The 19105-nt window shown below is 36.4% G+C and overlaps 1 protein-coding gene across 14 annotated transcripts in view; it reads right to left on the reverse strand.

Moving 5' to 3' along the window:
• The window catches only part of DMD (dystrophin), a 1317358-nt gene that overhangs the window by 773110 nt on the left and 525143 nt on the right, over nucleotides 1-19105 (reverse strand). For all 14 annotated transcript variants that reach the window (XM_052795054.1, XM_052795067.1, XM_052795065.1 and 11 more), the window contains 4 exons: nucleotides 17191-17292; nucleotides 16984-17091; nucleotides 9469-9648; nucleotides 3496-3671 (listed from right to left, as the gene is read on the reverse strand). In XM_052795054.1, the coding sequence (XP_052651014.1) occupies nucleotides 3496-3671; nucleotides 9469-9648; nucleotides 16984-17091; nucleotides 17191-17292 (566 nt within the window). The remainder of the gene's footprint in view (nucleotides 1-3495; nucleotides 3672-9468; nucleotides 9649-16983; nucleotides 17092-17190; nucleotides 17293-19105) is intronic.

Raw genomic sequence — 19105 nt, forward strand, 5'->3', positions numbered from 1 at the left:
TTCAGAAGCTCCTGGCAAGCATTCAATAATTGCTGGGGTTTTTTAATCAAACAAAAACTAAGCAGTACAGAATCATCAACTCTTAGTCATTAAGTGCTCAGGGAAAATTTTGAACATAAACACACACACTTACAATATAGAACAATGTAGGAGAGGTAGGCTGAGAATCCCCATTCTCTTAGTTTATTTCAAATCCCAAAAGCTATGCAGTACTATGGCTTGCTTTGTCCGTGGGTGTAAGTACAACTAAATATACACAAAACCCCCTGAAAGATCTTGCAGCCAGCAATGGACCCAGAAAATAACTGACTGTTTGGGAATGCAACCATGAAGTTCTCCCAGCAAAAATGCATTGATGAAAAAGGTGTCTAGTCACCAATGCACATAGATATTTTAGCTGAGCACCCAAATTTTAAGATGAGTTTTCTTCTACAATTGTTATCCTTATGTTCAGTATAAATTCATTATGCTGGAGAAAGACAACAGCATACTGTCAAACGTATTAGTTTCTAAGACTGCATTTTTGTGTTTTAATAAAAGTAGGCACAGAATAACAGAATAACTGTTATTCTAAGTTGAAACTCCTTCCCCCAAGTTTCCTCCCAAAAGGCATTTCTCTGAAGCTATTTATTGACTGGTCCTCCCACTCTGGAACACCCGCCTGGACTTTCTAGAGAGGCAAGGTACGTAAATCCTTTTTTGGCTGTTCAGTTAAAAATGCCAAAAAAAAATTATCTAAATGGAAAAACGTTGCCTTCAGATAATGTAACTATCATTCATCCTGCTGCACAGCTGTGGACATTTCTAACATCATTTACTTTTGCACATTACCATATTGTAGGTGCACTCACAAGTATTCAGTGAACAGTCATACTGAACTAGTTTTCATGTGATGGTATGATTGCATTATTAAAACAAATCTAGTAACTCCTGCACACAAAGCAATATTCCAGCTAGTTTGACCATACTGAAGTGTATTAAACAATGAATTCCCTTCCTCCTGCTAGAATTCAGCTTGCTTTCCTACCAGATCAAAATAAAAATCTAACCAGCGCAGCAATGAAAAGGACTCTGATTTTAAGTATATATAAGAAATCATGACTTATTCAATTATCTAAAGTCATCCTAGACAAAGACTGAGAACTACAGATTGTTCCAAGGTTCATATCTTGACTCTTATCTATAAAGTTAAACAGAGCTTAAATGGTGAATGAGTTATCTTTTAGATAGCAAAAAACATAAATCAAAACCCCTCGAAATCTAGTATGGAATGGTAAAAAACATTAACACTCTGCAAATTTGGTAGCAGATCTGCCAATAATACAGCTGCAAACAAACATAGTCTCAAATTTGGTAATATATCCCATCTTCTGTACAAGGATCTATCAAATTTATATATAACCTTGCTAGTTGCAATGCTTTAGACAGACAACAGCTGAAACACTTAAAAGAATTTATAATTCTCACTTTGTTTAAAATGAGGTATTTCTGAACATAAATAATTCCTATAATCCAGCTAATTCCTGCCTACCGGTAGTTTCCTCACATGATGACTTAGAAGTCTGTAGTCTGCTGTACTCTGCCAATTTTACTTTCAGTATTAAGGCAAATCAAAAGAATACAAGCAAGCAGGAAAACGTAGACCAACATTACATACTTAGTAGCTGAGAAGGGAACTACTGCTGCAAATTGGTGTCCAATTTTATAATGCATAGCTATTTATAGCAACAACTTTCTTGAAGAATCGTAAAACATAAGTTTAAAAAAAATCACTTTACTTCATATAGTTTTAACTAAGATAATTCTTTCCTTTAAAACAGTAGACTCACATTTCACTTCCTGATATTTATGTCAAGTAAGATGATTCCTAAAACATTCAGTTTGGGGAAAAAAAAAAAGCGAAAAGTTTTAAAATACCAACTATTGAAACACTTTAAAATTTCAGGGGAATTTTCATTCCTACTTCTTCAGTTTCCAGATTAAGAATACCAATATTTTCAAGGCAGGGACCATGCCTTAATATAGGTTTACTCTTGCATATAAGACAACAAGGCCTTGATCCCGTTTGAGATCTTTGCACATTACTACTGAAGTATTAACAGGAGTATTAATGCTTATAATGTCTGTTAAGTAAAAACACTGCCATCCAACAATTCCTTGAACAAATTCAAGAATTGCGAGACTGCTGATAGTCATCGCTGTGCATTATTTTGAGTGCTTAGGAATATATTAGCAAAATGTAACTCTCACTATTATTTAATGGTAACCTAGGATACATGAAAAAACAGATTCCCAATCAGGACTTTGGAGATTAGATTCAATTAATTGAAATTTAGCTAACGAAGTTACTTATTTAGCCTAAGCACTTTTTATAGGAAGAGTAGGTATCCAATTTAACAAAATGGGGGTGAATCACTCTTCTTACATCACATACAGCATTCTTAAATAATGAGGCTAAACCAGAAACCTTACTTTCAGAACAGTCGAAAAGGGGTAAGATAAATCCCACTTCAGATGCCTGTGTATAAAAAAAGGTGCCTCCAAGTATCTGTTTTTTCAATGACATACTCCTTCAATTAAAAAAAAGTCAGATTTCTCCTATTGGTATATTTCATCCTTCTCAATAAGTTAAAGACTATTATTTTACAAGAAAATAACTTATCATTAAAAACACATTGAACTAAACAAAGATATTTTCTATAGAAATGAGTTACTGAATGCAGTTTCACGTTCCTTTCAGTCCTTGAATCTGTTACCTTGCAATTCATACATTTATCTGAATATCAAAAAAAATTTCCAAAACAAACACTACTATGAGTGTTTGAAGTCTAGCTTCTTAGCACCTCATTCAGAAATTTAGTGCTCAAACCAATCCTGCTTAAACTCATCACAAATTTTCCTTGTGACTTTAACAAGTGTTCAGTATTAGTCTAAATGTACTTGAGTTACACAGGAAGAAATCTGAAAATAATGATACTGCATGTTTCACCAAATATTAACTCTGCCTCTGCAGAACCGTAATTTCTACTGCTGAATGACAAGCCAGAAAGAATAAAACTTGAACTTTAGAAACCAGGCACTATCTGCACTACTAGTATTCTATCTATTAAAAAATTCTTTTTAAGGAATTTTAAAGGCTGAGAACTAATGGAACGCATCTTATCCTTCAAGTTTCAAGATTATAGTCAAGAGGGACCCCCACAATGCCATACATGAGGACTTCTACTGACTATAATTATTATCACATAATTACAATGGTATTGATGTAATGATTAGCATTCTATACTGCAAAATAGTAGGACTAGAAGCACAAAAAAAATCATAACTCATCCTAAGTAAGGAAAGATAATAATCAATTTGCACCTTAATAGAGGACAGAAATATAATTTTAACCTCAAAAAAAGTATACAGCAAACTATTGCAGTCAAATAACTATTTTTGCATTCTCATCCAAACTCTATCAGTATTCTCCCTCTGTCTCTTAATGATTCTCACCTCTTCCTAATTTCTGAATCCACAAGGAGTTGCCTTTTTTTGTGGGGTGGAGGTGGTGGGAGTTCCTCTTTAGCATGCTTAACCAGGATTTGTTCTCTTGTGGTCACCATAGTTACAGTTTCCATTACAGTTGTCTGTGTTAGTGATGTCTGAGTGGTAGTGACAGCCTGCGAAATCTGAGAGAAGTATAAAAACAGAGGTCACACATTGTTTGAAAGACTTCAGTAAGGACTGTTTGGAGTAGCAATAGAAAATAATGAGAAACTGCTCCCTTCTGATCATAGGCTGACCTTCAGAAAAAAATAACACTATACACAACTCAAACCAAATTGTTTTACCTGCCTCATGCTGTGTGAATAAGATATCTGCAGAAGTCAATATCAAAATCAGAAAGGATCCTAAACAGAATGAACTTATGGCTCCCTGTAAGTCAGGCTGAATGAAGAAAAGAAACGAATGGTCAATTTTATGAGGGAATTGAATGATGGCAAATATATAAAAATGTTACTATTACTATATGTTACTCTGCCTCCATTCTGAAAATTTATTCCTTGAGACGCAATAAACGCATGGTAATAGCACTAAATTACCAATTGTTATTTTTACCGTTTATAATAATTTTCAAACTAGAATGTAATTCATCACAACCTACTTGCACGAAAGGGCAGTTAGCTTTCTGTCAGGAAATCTTAAATTAGAAAACATGCACTAGAAGGCAAATTAATTTGCATCAGTTTTATTCCGTAATTAAAAACTAATGTTAAGGGGTCATAACAGATACTAATACACATAATATGTAACATTGTAAACACTACCAATCTAATGCATTTAACTTTGCCCAGTAATATGAAACCAAACCCTTCATATAGTTCAGCTGCATTAAAAAAAAAGGAATGATGACAAATATTTTCTGCTCATATTTGTTTGAAAGATACTGGTTGTACAAGTACCACCTGTTTATATTTGTTTCCATGTAACACCAAACTACAAAGTTTCCACTTAAATGTGGGCAGCTGTTCTTAAGTCCCTTAACTCCTGAGAAATGGGTCACTTTTTTTTTTGGTTCTGTCAGATGATGGCTCATTTGTCAAAATGCTCTAGTTACAGCTCCAGTGACCACCTCACAGTTTAGGGGCAGTGAAATGGAAAATAAAAGGAAGAAGTTATACTAGGAGCAGGAAAAGTTGTGCACCAGAAGAGCCGTGCTTCTTTGCTTATTGCCAGCGTGCAAGAATTAGAAAGACTTTCCAAATTCAACAACAGGAATGCCAGTATCTAAAATTCCATACATAAATTATCTATTAGTTCTTGCATCACAAACTCAGTAAGACAATTGAGTTACCTTAGTTATTGAGACATTAGTGTTTCTATAAACAATGGAGAAGAGGCATACCAGGTAATTAACTATAACCCCTCTCCCCACAACGCCTTCTTACTTTGAAAAAAATAGAGTGACAAGGAAAGGGGGATACTGTTAGCAACCAGCCTCTTCTCAGCAGGCAACATCAGTAAAGCTAAAAAAACCTGAAAAAAACAACAAAATCCTGCCAACATTGCCGAATCTTTCACATGGTCCTCTAAACAAAAAAAAGTCTTCCTGTTCTTTATCCAGTCTGCCAGTGGAAGTGATGAGTAGGGAAGCCCATTACCACTGTAATTTTGGCAGTGTTTCTTACTTAGAGGAGCCGGCTCAGTGCTATGCTTCCCCCTCTAGAAACAACCAGCCGTGTAGGCTTGAGAGCAGAATCTGGACTACTCAGAAGACTACAAAATTAAGATTCAGAGCAGAATTTTTTTTTTTAATCTCTGGATTAATTATGTCAATTGGAATAAGCCGCTTGTGAACTGCAGGGTCTTAGCTAATGCATGAACTACATAAATTCTTTGGAAGAGAGAAACACCCAGTTGACTCTTTAATCGCTACAATATTATGTGTTACTACTCTTGTTTTAGTTCCCTCAATAAGATGTACAGACTTTGGTATTTTCAACTACAGAAATCATGACAATTAAGTAAACGTTTTTATATAGTTTTATTAAAACTTTATACAGCATTCTTTTTAATTGTATTTTTATTTAATTGCTGGGAGGGCAGAAAGGAAAAGCAAATTAAAGCTTCTGATGTCTAGGGTTCTATGATATTTGAGGATAACACTTGATGTCATCTTTCCCTGAGCTGACTCTGTAGCTAAGAACATTCCAAATAATTGCTTGCTCCTTATATGCAGTTTTGGGTACAGTCTCCCTTTTGCCTTCTCACAAAATTCTTATTACACTTGCTTTTATCCAAAAATCAATGATAGGATGATGTTTCTCACACCCGAGGTCATATCCTGTCATGTTTCCATTTGCCAATCAATACCAGGGTACAATTTACAGTGAAGAAGGTGTAAAAAAGAATAAACTACAGCTAGGGCACTGTAGGAATCATCTGCCACATACTACCCATTACACAGGAGTAATAGTTTCAGCTGGTGATTGGGAACTGTGCTTCAAAAGTAGGCAGTGCAATTACCATATGCTTAGAGCAGTCAAGTCACGATGCTGTGGGGGGTAATGATTTACGTGTCAAAAGAAGTATTTTTCATGCTTAATCAATAGGAGTGGAGGTTAAATACTATATACTTCAGAAGGAGAATGGAGATGTGAATTTGAAGTTCATAATCATTCTAATTAGAGACTGGGTAAGACTAAAAGGTACTGAAGATTACACTGCAATGTAACTTTGCAAGATAAAGTTGGTGCACATCTAAAAACTGCACACCCTTTAGTGGGTAAAGGACAATCCTTAAAAATATAAGGGAGTACAAAAAAAGAAGTAGCTTTTATTAGCTTCCCTGGAAAAAAAAAAAAACAAACACCAAAACCCAACAAAAAAACCACCTCATAAATCTAATCACTGAAGTGGCATGTTTCATGTATTATTCAAAGATGGTCCAAATAATGACAGTATAGTTTCCTCATCCCTCAGTTCCTGACAAGCAAATACGAATCTGAGAAGGGGCGATACAGACTAGGCCTTTAACCCACTAGAAAATCATATGGAAAGTGCTAAGGTGACTCACAAGGCTGCACATTAAAAGGCTTTCAAAATACAATGCTTGCCCGCAGTTTCACATCAGCAAGCTCATCTTAGAAACATGTTAAAACTCATCTCTTTTCAGAGTGGACAAATTTAAATCTTCCTTTTCATCCTCTACAGGCAAATGTATGTACAATGTGTGTATAGCACTTCAGTAGTTTTATGTCATTTTATTTCTCTTTTATACGGCAGCCTACCTTTAATGCCATCATTTATTACTGTCTTTGGAAGTGCCCTCCGTCCTGATAAACTCATAATTTTCCTTAACACTCACTTTTGGAGCTGTCATCCGTTCTTTGATGAAATGTATGTATGTGAACGGGGAAGTTCAGATGAGGAATGGTGTTTTCTTTAGTTTGGGAAGGTTTTCACTACAATTTAGTGAAGCATAATGAGCTCACCAAAGGTGGGTTTAGAGTTTCTAAAAGCTATGCATCTAGTCTAAGCAAGTTGTCCTTGTCCTTGATTCCACTGTGTGGTCAATGAAGGAAAGTTGACATTTTCATGATGAGGACAAACTGCTTTTTAGAGGTATCTCTCTCTCTCTCTCACCCTTGCCATCCGCTCATTTGTAGCAGAAGCTTCAGCCATGAATTCTAATTAGATGCTTAAATTCAGCAGCAATGAATTCAGCTAAATGTGGGAGGACTCACATTGTACTTTCTGCACTTTTCCTTTGGGATGTGTAACTGCTTCCTATGACTAGTTGGAGAATCAGCTTTGAACTTAGGCTGAGATTGTCTCTTCCCGTTAATTTCTTATTTTGTTAACAAGTTAATCCTTTAGTGACACTTTAGTAAGAGAGAGAGGGGAAAGAACTAATGACAACAATGTAATTATGAAGGTACTATGAGAATTACTAATGAATGGAATAAAGTTAATTTTGAAGTCAATATCTAAGTTTGATGAATAAAATGTGCATTTTCTGATAGATTATAGTGAAAAATGTTGTATTTGTCACCCTCTTCCAACTTGCCTCCTCCCCAGTTCATGACTAGAGAGAACAATTAGATCTTTTAGTGACACTTTTTTCTTGCAGTCTAAATGTATAAATGAGGTCTGTAATGAACAAATGTATAAACCCCACTAACCTTACCTGCCCTGCCTAGATAGCAACCCATAGCAAAAAGTACACAATCAGTATTTCATAAAGGACATATCTAAACCGTGTAACAGTGCCTTAGGAAGTGGTCCTTCAGCTAGCACCGAATGTGCAATGTCGCCAGAATGTGAAGCAATATGCCCACAACAGCATACCAACTCTGTGCCAAGCAAAGTAGCTTCCCCTTGGAGGAAAAGCTTATCAACCGCAGTGTGCTGCTACGATAAGACAGTTAGACTGTTTTGGGAATCCAAAGCATCTCCCACCTGTGCTGGTCTATGATGTATGGATGCAGAGCCTCAGGATTGCCCACTTCATGAGGGGGCTATCTCTTTTGTAATCTAAGTTCCATTTTCAAAACTAGTATCTGCTTTTAGGACCCATCAACAATCTTAACTCTTGAACACTTTGGAATGACTTACTAACTTCCTCAAAGCATGTGACCCTAGCCATCCCAAATGCAAAATGCATCTCCAGATTTTTCTCTGCTTTGAAACAACAGGTTTCCTACAGCAAATATACAAGAGTTAAATCAAATTTTCAACTGGTATAAATGTTGTGTAGCACAAACTGGTTTTGCCTTCTGTTACTAAGTGAAATTGTACCCTTTCCCCATTTTCTTCTCTTCTGTTCTCCCAAACTGATTTTTTCAACTTCAGCTACACAAGAAACTGTATCACAGCGAAAACTAAAAGATTAAGGTATGAGTTGGAAGCAAGGTTATTGAGACATATTCAGATCACTACAGGAAGTATAGCAGCTTTCATTTAATTACCTAAACAAAAGATGGTAGAAGCACTAGTATATAACAACAAAAAAGTGCAGCATGGTCAAGGGAATTGACTCAAACTGACCAGAACTACGAGAGGCCCTCCAGGGACAGGACAGAGGTGCACGCAGTGACATTCTGCTCTGTGTTATCATTAAAAAGTCTTAACGTCCATTTCCATTTCACCAGTCGTACAACGATAGCACAAAAATAACTCAATATTAATGAGATAATGGAACAGAAAAGAGTGAGCTGATTTGAGTTTAAATCCAATAAGAAAGAGATGCTGACAGATGGCTAGGAAAAATAAATGGTTACGTTTTTGGGTACTACACCAGAGCACTGATTTTTGTTATCTGGCTTAAAAAATGTGAAACTTTAAAATCTCAATTTCTTTTTCAATATATTACGGTTAACGTAAAGGAGCTGGGCAAAATAATAGCAGATTATATTCTTTTTTCATTGGCATTTTGGCCACAGGTGTGGATGGGTTTCTTTATCTTGCCAAGAAACCTCTTTTTATGGCCTCTCTTTTTAATCTATTAATATTTTTAATCTATTAATGACCAGTAATCTATTATAAACTTTCACTGTTGAAAATAAATTAAAAAATTTCTCTTTAACTAGCAAACAGTTCTTACACTAATTTCAGACTAAGTGCTATTCCACAGAGACAGCCATAAAAACAGTACATTTGAAGTGACCAACTATTATAGCTTAAAAATAAATTAACTGGAAAGAGTATTTTCATTATGGATTGTATCATCCCTGAAAACATAGTTAAAAACCCAAGACAGTAATCAACACTATAAAGAGAGATCAAAAGCTAAACAAATAAATAAAATTCTGGACAGTTATATTACAGTTGTGTTATGCTGTCCTAAAAATAAAATATGTCTTAAGGAATCATGCAGGGAAAAAATTTAAAACAATATGACAAACTGCACCAAAACTATTTCAAGCATTTCACTAGCAAAGGATTTGACTGTCACCAACTGACAAAACGTTGGTTTTAACAAACCTGGTTAGAATTGCTCTCCACCTTCTGCACAAGGCTATCCCAGCGCTGGGCAAAATTTTCAAGACGACTTTCCAGCTTCTGAGCCACTGCTTTATTTTTCACAGCTACAAGGAGGTCTTGGCTGAGCGACTTCAGCTTACCCATCATTTGCCTTTTCATTTCTAGATCTCCTTTTAGGATCTGTTAAACAAAGTAACAGCAGGAAGAACAGTAATTCATACATGAAAAAAAAACAAAACAAAACAAAACAAAACAAACACACCAAACTTAGAAAAAAAAAATCCTAAAGAGAGCATCATAAAGAACCAAAAATGGGTATGGGTATTTCATCCAAACTCCTATACTTCCATGCTGTTGTTACTGTAAAAATTGCTGGCAGAGCTGACATAGTGGAATGGACGCATTGCACTTCACAAAGCAATGTAACATGACAGGTGGAGCAACTCCAGACAGCACAGTATGCCTCAGGTGGTGACATAAATCAAAAAGCTAACAGCTGTGTGACATTAATAACCTTAAAACTGCACTAATGTTAACAACTATACCAACATTTCAAACAACGCTTCTTTAAAGTTTTGTTGTACTTTGTCATATATTGCATATTAAAAGTCATGGGGAAAAACCTGTTTTCTAGAAAAATAATATTTGACCCCAAACCAGGATGAAAAAAAAAGAAAGCTCAAAGTAAATAAGTTTGGTTTTGGCAGTATTGAAGAATCATACATTCCTCATCTTCCTCGGATCTCGGCAGGCTCTGGTTACACGGCAGTAGCCTCCCATGGGATGGGGAAGCCTTGGGAACGCCAGGAGCACTGCTGAGCGTGCCAAGGAAAGGGCCCTGCAGCTGGGAGCCTGGAAACTCCCGTGTCCAACCTCTGCACACTGCAAGCTGCCATGCAGCTGGAACCCATGGATGCGAATGGAAAAAGAGAAATCGTCAGCCTTCACATCTCTGCTGCAGTAAACTGCCAAGGGATCTTGAAACTCTTGAGATCTACACATGCAAACCTCTCTATGAAGTAGGCTCTTCGCAGACCCAAGAGTCATCCATAGCTCCAGTTCTCACCTGGGTTTATTTTTTAATGCCTCTACTGGATTACTCCATTGATTTTTATACCTTAAGCATTCATTCTCTACATCCTAATCTGTGCTAACCATGGCCAAATTTTGAACTCTCTATGCAGCTGAGGATTGCAATCTAATCCCCAAGACACGAAAGGGATAATTAAATATTTAGACAACAGAATTTAGTCTACATATACTTTCCTATAGTCCTATCATCCAAAATTGTAATCTAAAACACAGCTCAGTAAAAGAAAGATTTGTAGTCTTTGTAATCAGTACTCTTTCCATTCAGATGTGGTTTAAAACATCATAATTACTAATGTTAGATACAGTTAATATAAAACTTTAAATTCACATGTCACTAAGAAATAGTAGCTAACACAGTTTATATTTAAGAATCTGTTTGCATAGTAGCAGATCTAACAGAAGGAACAGACTAGATGTAAACCAGTTTACCATCTTAACATTTCGAGGGTTGCCATATTTGACTTTTTTTTTTTTGCCTACAAGTGTCAGAAAAAGCTCACGTGAAAGCCACCAGGTACACTGACCGAAATAATCAAAAATGGTACCCTAAAAAACATGATTAGTGAATTCTGGACAGCAGTGTTTTACTTCCAACCTCCCCAGCTGACAACAGCTGTATAATACACAAATGAGTTCAGCATCAATCCCAGATACATGGAGCACAATCAGTAAGTGAAACACTAGAAAGAGAAGGATATATACATATATATAAATATATAGACCTAGATCTTGTATATCTTCGGAGTACATCTCAACATGTTTTATGAAAAAGAGGAACACCATCACCTTCATTTCACAGGCTGCAAAACTTACGCGCAGGACATGAAAACAACCTATCAAGCCTGTGCCATAAATGACAGTAAAATTCCACCTCAGTCTGTCCACTTATGCTCTACATTCTCAGTGTATCACATCCTCCAGCTTAGTCCGTGCTCTATGTCACCCTTCACTTTGTGTAAGAATTCAGAGGCAATTATCATGACAGTGAATAAATAGTAGGTGGAAAATTAAAAAAAAAAAAAAACACAGTTGTTTTAAGGAAATATTTTTAGAACTAGAGCAACTACTCATCAACATCAGAAAAAAAAAAAAAAGTCAATATTAATACATGCCCAGAGTCGTAAAGCCTAAAGTTTTTCTGACCTTTAGACTAAGCAGATCCCTGAAGAGAGTTAATGACAAAGGACATAAATTTTCACATACAAATACTGAATGATCCTCTGAAACAAGCCATTTGAGATTATTAAAACACAAAAATTTCCTGCAAAACCCACTTTTATCTGAACAAAAATCCTCTACAAGTAGATATTATGGGTACAGTATATAAATTAAGAAGAAATCTAACTGACTTGATATCAATTTAAACACAATGGTAAAACTGGGTGAATTGCTACACTGACCAAAAATATATTTTACCCATTCATTTCAATGACAACGAAAACAAGCCTGTTAAAGCTGAAGGAAGAGGGACAGCATCTGCACCAGGTTTACATGGCAAGATTTTGGCAGCAGGTTGGCTGCAAGGCTGGCTTCTGTGAGAAGACACCAGGGGCTGCCCCCATGTCAGACAGAACCAGTTCCAGACAGCTCCAAAACAAACCCACAGCTGCCCAAAGCTGAGCCCACCAGTGACTCCAGTGGTGCCTCTGTGATAATATCACTAAGAAAAAGGGTAAAAAACGCTGTGCAGCAGCTGTAAGAGAGAGGAGCGAGAATACATGAGGGAACCAGCCCTGCAGACCTCCAGGTCAGTGAAGAAGGAGGAGGAGGAGATGCTCCAGGCGCCGGAGCAGAGATTCCCCTGCAGCCCGTGGAGAAGCACATGGTGAGGCAGGCTGTCCCCCTGCAGCCCAGGGAGGTCCATGGTGGAGCAGATCTCCACCTGCAGACCCTGGAGGACCCCATGCCGGAGCAGGGGGATGCCCGAAGGAGGCTGTGACCCCCTGGGAAGCCCACGCTGGAGAAGGCTCCTGGCAGGACCTGTGGCCCCGTGGAGAGAGGAGCCCACGCTGGAGCAGGTTTGCTGGAAGGACTTGTGACCCCGTGGGGGACCCACGCTGGAGCAGTCTGTGCCTGAAGGACTGCAGCCCGTGGAAGGGACCCACGCTGGAGCAGTTTGTGAAGAACTGCAGCCTGTGGGAAGGACCCACGTTGGAGAAATTCATGGAGGACTGTCTCCTGTGGGAGGAACCCCACGGTGGAGCAGGGAAACTGTGAAGAAGTTGCAGCAGAGACAAAGCGTTATGAACCAACCGCAACCCCCATTCCCCGTCCCCCCTGCACCACTCAGGGGGAGGAGGTAGAAAAGTCAGGAGTGAAATTGAGCCTTGGAGGAAGGGAGGGGTGGGGGGAAGGTGTTTTAATTGTTCTTATTCCTCATTATCATACTCTGATTTGGTTGGCAATAAATTAAATTAATCTTCCTCAAGTCAAATCTGTTTTGCCTGTAACAGTAACTGGTGAGTGATCTCTCCCTGTCCTCATCTTGACCAATGAACTTTTCATCTTATTTTCTGCCCCTGCCTTGCTGAGGAAGGGGAGTGAGAGAGTGGCACCTCACGGCCAGCCAAGGCTAACCCACCCCAGCATCATAATCTTTGGGACATCCCGAATCTCTCTTCTGTTAGATGGATTTCAAAACATTTTGTCTTCCATTGCCCAGAGTGTATCCCAACCTCCATGCATTAGAGTATTCTTATACCAAATTGAATACCAAAGTTTAATTTACATAGTTTTATTTGAAATGTTTTAACTTGCCTCCTTCTCCCAGTTTGGGAGAATCACATCTGAGAAAGAATTTACAGAGAACTAATATTTGTTAATAATGGTGAGCCTGCAGTCAAATCATTAGAAAGGATCAAATTTTGGGGAAACACATGCTTGTTCATACTAAGTCAAATAATCAGAATTTGGGCTGTAAAAATCTTCCAGCAATCCTAAAACAGAAATCCATGTATGGAGATTTTGGTTCAGGAACAGACTCAATCTTTCTGCTTACTCAAAATCTTTGTTACTGTCTGAAAATACATGCATACCGACTATCAGTTTAAAAAATGTTGTTAAATGAAAGCTTACTTTTAAGCAGTAATAGTGCTTACTATCAAAAATCCTGTCTTAACTAAAATTAAGAGTGTATTTCCCCCCACTTAAGAAACATGAGATAAAATTACTGTGGAGAAGACACTAATGTATTTCTGCATCAGCAAGCAGTAGTTAAATCCTGATTTCTTCAGAAGTATCCTGAACTGCAAGTATGCATGAAAACTACCAGCTGCTCTTTCTTATTTTACCTTCTATTTTTACTATGTGATGTAATGATTAATGTGATGTAAGAGTCAACATTTTTTTCATACTGTGAATAGCATCTCAACAGACCTATACCACTTCAGAAGGCTTAGGACCTTGTAGGAGGGTTGTAGAATTTCAAATGAACAGTCATAATGCTAAATGGTTTAATAAAATACCTTCAAAAATTTCCTTCAGGCTTAAGATACTGAAGTCTGGCTAAAGAACATGACCTTAATCTTGCCAAGTTGTGCATATGAGAGAGACAAGAAAAATAGGCTGGAAGCTCTTATGCCGTATCATGATATCAAACCTAAAATTCTTAAGAGCTAACAGGGAAAACTTATACTGTAATTTCCCGCTGGAAATGATTAGGCAACTGAGGGACCAAGCTACCATACTGTTAAGAATATAAACATTTTTATATTAGTAAAAGAATGTATGTTTATTGCCTCACAGACTCACCTTTACAATTCTGGAATGGGCTGGCCTAATTATAAAGGTGATTTTTTGTGACAGTTTCTCCTTTACTACATCCAAACACATCTCCATGTCCAAAATAACATATGCCAAAACACAGGCATGATTTGCATGTCAGGGTCAGGATACCATTATCTTATTTCTCTCTATTTCTAAATGCCAGTCCACGAGTGGAAGAATATATTCCCTGACAAGAATTTTCATGTGGGTAATGCATTAATACAAAGTCCCCATGATTCAGAGAAGACTGAAATAGTAAATCTTCATCCACAAAACTGCTGACAATTTGGCATTGTGGGAAGGTAAAAAAAACACATACTCACTGGAATTTGGGGATGACTGCTACTAGGTCTAAAACCTGATAGAGGAATTCCAAAAGTAGAAAATATTTTTCTGTTACAAATCAAAGAGACTAAAGAGGCAGTATTTCTCTAGCATACCATCAACATTTAACTACTGCATTATGGATCAGCTGTTTCTAAAAACATCAAAGTTATTCATGTGCAAAAAAGATTAAGTTGCTATTAATAAACCCCGCCTGATCTGTCAAGGATGACATGATTCTTGTTGAGGTTCAGGGGGATGGAAGAATCACTTTATTTACTCTGGTGTTCAAACATTCAGTTTCATGAAAGACCGCAATGCTTTCATGAGAGGAATGCTTAACAATTTAAGCTGGCAACATAATTAACTTCATAAGAGTGTGTATTTATTTCATTAACCAAATCTATGAAAATACTACTAAAGGAAAGTTTTCCCTTCTTAACATCATATTTTCAAGCAATTCTGAAAGGTACCCAAACTGGTTTTACCCTTAACACTTCCAAACCATTAAAAGCCTGCTACTTCACAATTTGTGATAAACATTTCAATCCCCAGTTCCTATTTCCTCCAGCAACTTGCCAAAATCCACAAGTAATAATTTACTGAATAAATCTGAATTTCTTCCATAAATTTTTCTTCATGAAGGTACTCTAAAACATCCTGAGTTGCCTCTAATTCATTATGCATTTATAAAAGCCTGGCTTGAAGTCAACTTCAAGATTGCCTGCACGTTAGATTACCAGAATTTCCAAGAAGCATATACACTGGGACAACTGACTACATGAAGCGTTCCTTTCTTTTACAAAGAAATCGACTTAATCCTAAGTAATCTTTAATCAAAATCTGAGTCTGTACTTCTAAAGATATGTTTTTATCAGTCCCTAAAAAGCTACAGAGGGAAAAAAGGGGGGGGGGGGGCAGGTAAGAGTGTGGTAGCATAATAATTACAGAGTCTCTTAAGATTATCCTAAGAATCATACTTTGGGGTCTTGAATTTTGGAAAAAAAAAAAAAAAAAAAAATCAACAAATATTAACAACTTAGTCCTTCTATAAATCAACAGGGACATTAACCACTAGTTCTGGACCAGCTGCAAGGCAGTTATGAATTAAACAATCAAGCTGTAAGGATTTTATTTTTTTAAAAAAAAACCTTATACATTTGTATATGTAAGGATAAAATAGAGTAAATCTTAAAAACATCACAGTGACTTAAACTTCAGAAACATCATGGTATTTTTATTGACCAAAAGCCCAAATGTTTCTACTTTTAATAAGGATGAGAAGGACATCAATTCTAAGATAATTTTTAAAAATCTAAGGTTGCTAAGATAATTTTTAAAAATCTAAGATTGAGCCTACTGTAAAACTAAATAGTTAGTAACAAATTGAGAACTGTTCATGCCTGAAAATTCTAGTACATAAACTGTAAAACCAAGTCTTGAAATAATGCCTAGGACACTTCCCCCACCCCCCATTTGACAAGAAAAAAAAAATAGTTCTGTTTAAACAGAAAATTAGAAATGTAGTCCCTATTTACAGCAATAATAATTTACCTATTTTAACAGAAGCATGGCCACGAATGTTTCCTTTCCTCTAAATACATAAACGGTCATTGTTACGTACAAAACCAGCACATATCATACCATTTTTTTCACAAAGGTCCTAATGCTATAAAACCATTTGCAAGTCTAGGCTGTGTGAAGTCTTCCACCTCTGCAGGCACAGCACCTTTCTAGGCCAGTCAGACCTACATTCCCTCCATAAAGACGATGCATAGTAAAGTATTTTCTGAAGAGTGAGGTAGAGGACATGTTGAAAAGGGTGCATTTTATGTATGTTACTAGATTCCCGAAATAGTTGAAGTATCGTTGTAAAGCAATACTAATGTCAGCATTTCACAACTTTTGAATCTTTAGCTTTTTCAAGTTCAAGGAATGTATAGCAGGTTTTGCTGTATGATAAGTACTTACTCATACGCATATATCTTTGTACATATGTATACATATTCAGTCTCACACACTCTATACGTCAGTAGTATCAACAAAGAAGCTTTCAGTATAAAAGCGTACATATTTTTAAGACACCCAAATGCTATTTCAGTTCATAAACTTTTGACTGAAGAGACAACCAAGGAAAACATCTGTACCTATTGGTTCCTTTATCAGCAAGGCCATGGACCAACTTATTCCATCCACATGAGACAACATCCATTCCCAAAGTATGAAACAGCTGTTCTGTTAAACCATATTGTCTGAGAGTGGGATAAAGCCACATGTACTCGGACTCATGAATAAGAAAGTTGAACATAAAATAGGAAAATGAAAAATACATACAGATAATTTGCGTAGACTGCTCAGCATTTCATTTTGATCTTTAAAGCCAGTTGTATGAATTTTGCTCACAGCATCCTCTTTCTCAGTAAGCCATGCATCAAAAAGGCACTGAAAAAAAATTGAAGAGAATGAAAAAGCTTCAGTCAGGCCTTTCCTACTGCAATTTTTTGAAGAACATTCTGATTTATAACTGCTAAAACTACTCACCTGTTCTTCTGCAAAGTGCTGCCATTTACGAAGAATATCTTGCAGAAGGACCCATCGGTCTTCTGTCCATCTGCAAATGGCTGCCCACCGGTTTCCAAAGCGCTAGAAAGAAACAAACACACAGTAGAGGTTTGCATTTGTTTACATTTTTTTTAAAACAAGGCAATCTGATTTTCCTATGTGTTGTGGTTTAACCCCAGCCAGCAACCAAGCACCACGCAGCCGCTCACTCACTTCCCCCCCACCCGGTGGGATGGGGGACAGAATCGGGGAAAAAAAAGTAAAACTCATGGGTTGAGATAAGAATGGTTTAATAGAACAGAAAAGAAGAAACTAATAACAATAATGATGACACTAATAAAATGACAATAGTAATAATAAAAGGATTGGAATGTACAAATTTTTGCAAAAACACTTTCCTAATTCACTTTTACAGTCTTAAGCCCATAAAATATGTTGCATGTCATACTGAAATGGATCTTATCACCATTTGAAATAGCATCAAAATGGAGAGAATAGGAAAAGCAGTACAGCCCAAACCAGAGAATTTTAATACTAATCTAAAGACATAGTCTTCTATTAAGTCTCTGGTACTGTGCTCAAAACTCTCAGTTTCAAAACTTTACAACGCCCAAAACATGACTACTTGCTTGAAACATGATTATGGTGGCCCAAACATGTGATCAAAGCAAAGAAGTATCTGATTCTTAAGTTTCACTGTTAGTGCAGTTGCTCTAAGTTCTTACCTCTTTTAAAATACTGCAGTGGAAAAAAAACCAAACCACCTTATTAGCTAACACACCAGCACAAATCCCACTGAGGTTTCCCAGGTATTTACAGCATATGCTACCATATACATTTTAAAATTACACAAAACACTACCTTGTTCCTCTCCTTTATTTTAGTTGAAATCAAGCATTATTACTTTCTTTTAATTTCCTGTTAGCCTTCATTGAAAAATGCTTAAGACAGGGGATAAGACTTAATACTGCTGCGATGGTGTGACATGCTACGAAACTTTTATTGCAACAATTTACAATGATTTAATTACCCCTGAGCATCATATGCAAATTATTCAGCTGCTCCCAAATAAAAAACCTTATAAAGTCTGCAAGATATTCTATACTAATGCATTCTTATTTTTTCATCTACTTCAAAAGCATGTCTTGACAAAAGGGATAAATAGTTTCTTCCTTTTTCATATTTATGTATTCACTCAATTATTCTTATGGGTCCCTTATAATTTAAGATATTCTATGATTCTGTATTTTTCATATTTACATATTTTTTCATAGAGATTATAATTTAATTTTAGCAAAAATGTAGCATCCAAATGGTGGATTTTTAAAACCAAGGGATTAAAATTCAAACTGTATTTTCTATCAAGAATGAAAGAACTTTATTTTGCACTGCCTAGGAAATGAACGGTAAAATTTCAGGATGCCATTTGAATTTGTGGCGTTACCAATTTTACATCAAAGTAAAAAGCCAGCAGATACCATGTTTTTCATTTAGTGAATGCTAAAACCATAACAAATCTTGCAGAGTAAACCGGCAGCTGTCATGCCATTAAGTTATATCATATTAGATACTGGCTCAATTTAGAAAAATTAAGACTATCTCTAATCAACTAGCATAATAACGCTAATTTAAAAACATGTCACTTCTTAAACAGCTCAAATATGCTACACAGTAATAGAGAGCAGTATTCCTTTTCAGTCACTTACTGCATAAATACAAAGTAGGTTTTGAGGAAATTGTTTTCTTTGCCTTTTTTAGGCTTAATTTTAGGATCATGGTTTTGGTATACATTTGGAATTATGTAATGGGTATTTGCTTGCTTTCTTAATTAGATCTAGACAAAAACCAAGCAATTTTGCAAATCTAAGAATGTGATTTCTTTTCACGTTAAAAT

Source organism: Harpia harpyja, chromosome 8, assembly GCF_026419915.1.
Source record: "Harpia harpyja isolate bHarHar1 chromosome 8, bHarHar1 primary haplotype, whole genome shotgun sequence".
NCBI classification, from domain to species: domain Eukaryota; kingdom Metazoa; phylum Chordata; class Aves; order Accipitriformes; family Accipitridae; genus Harpia; species Harpia harpyja.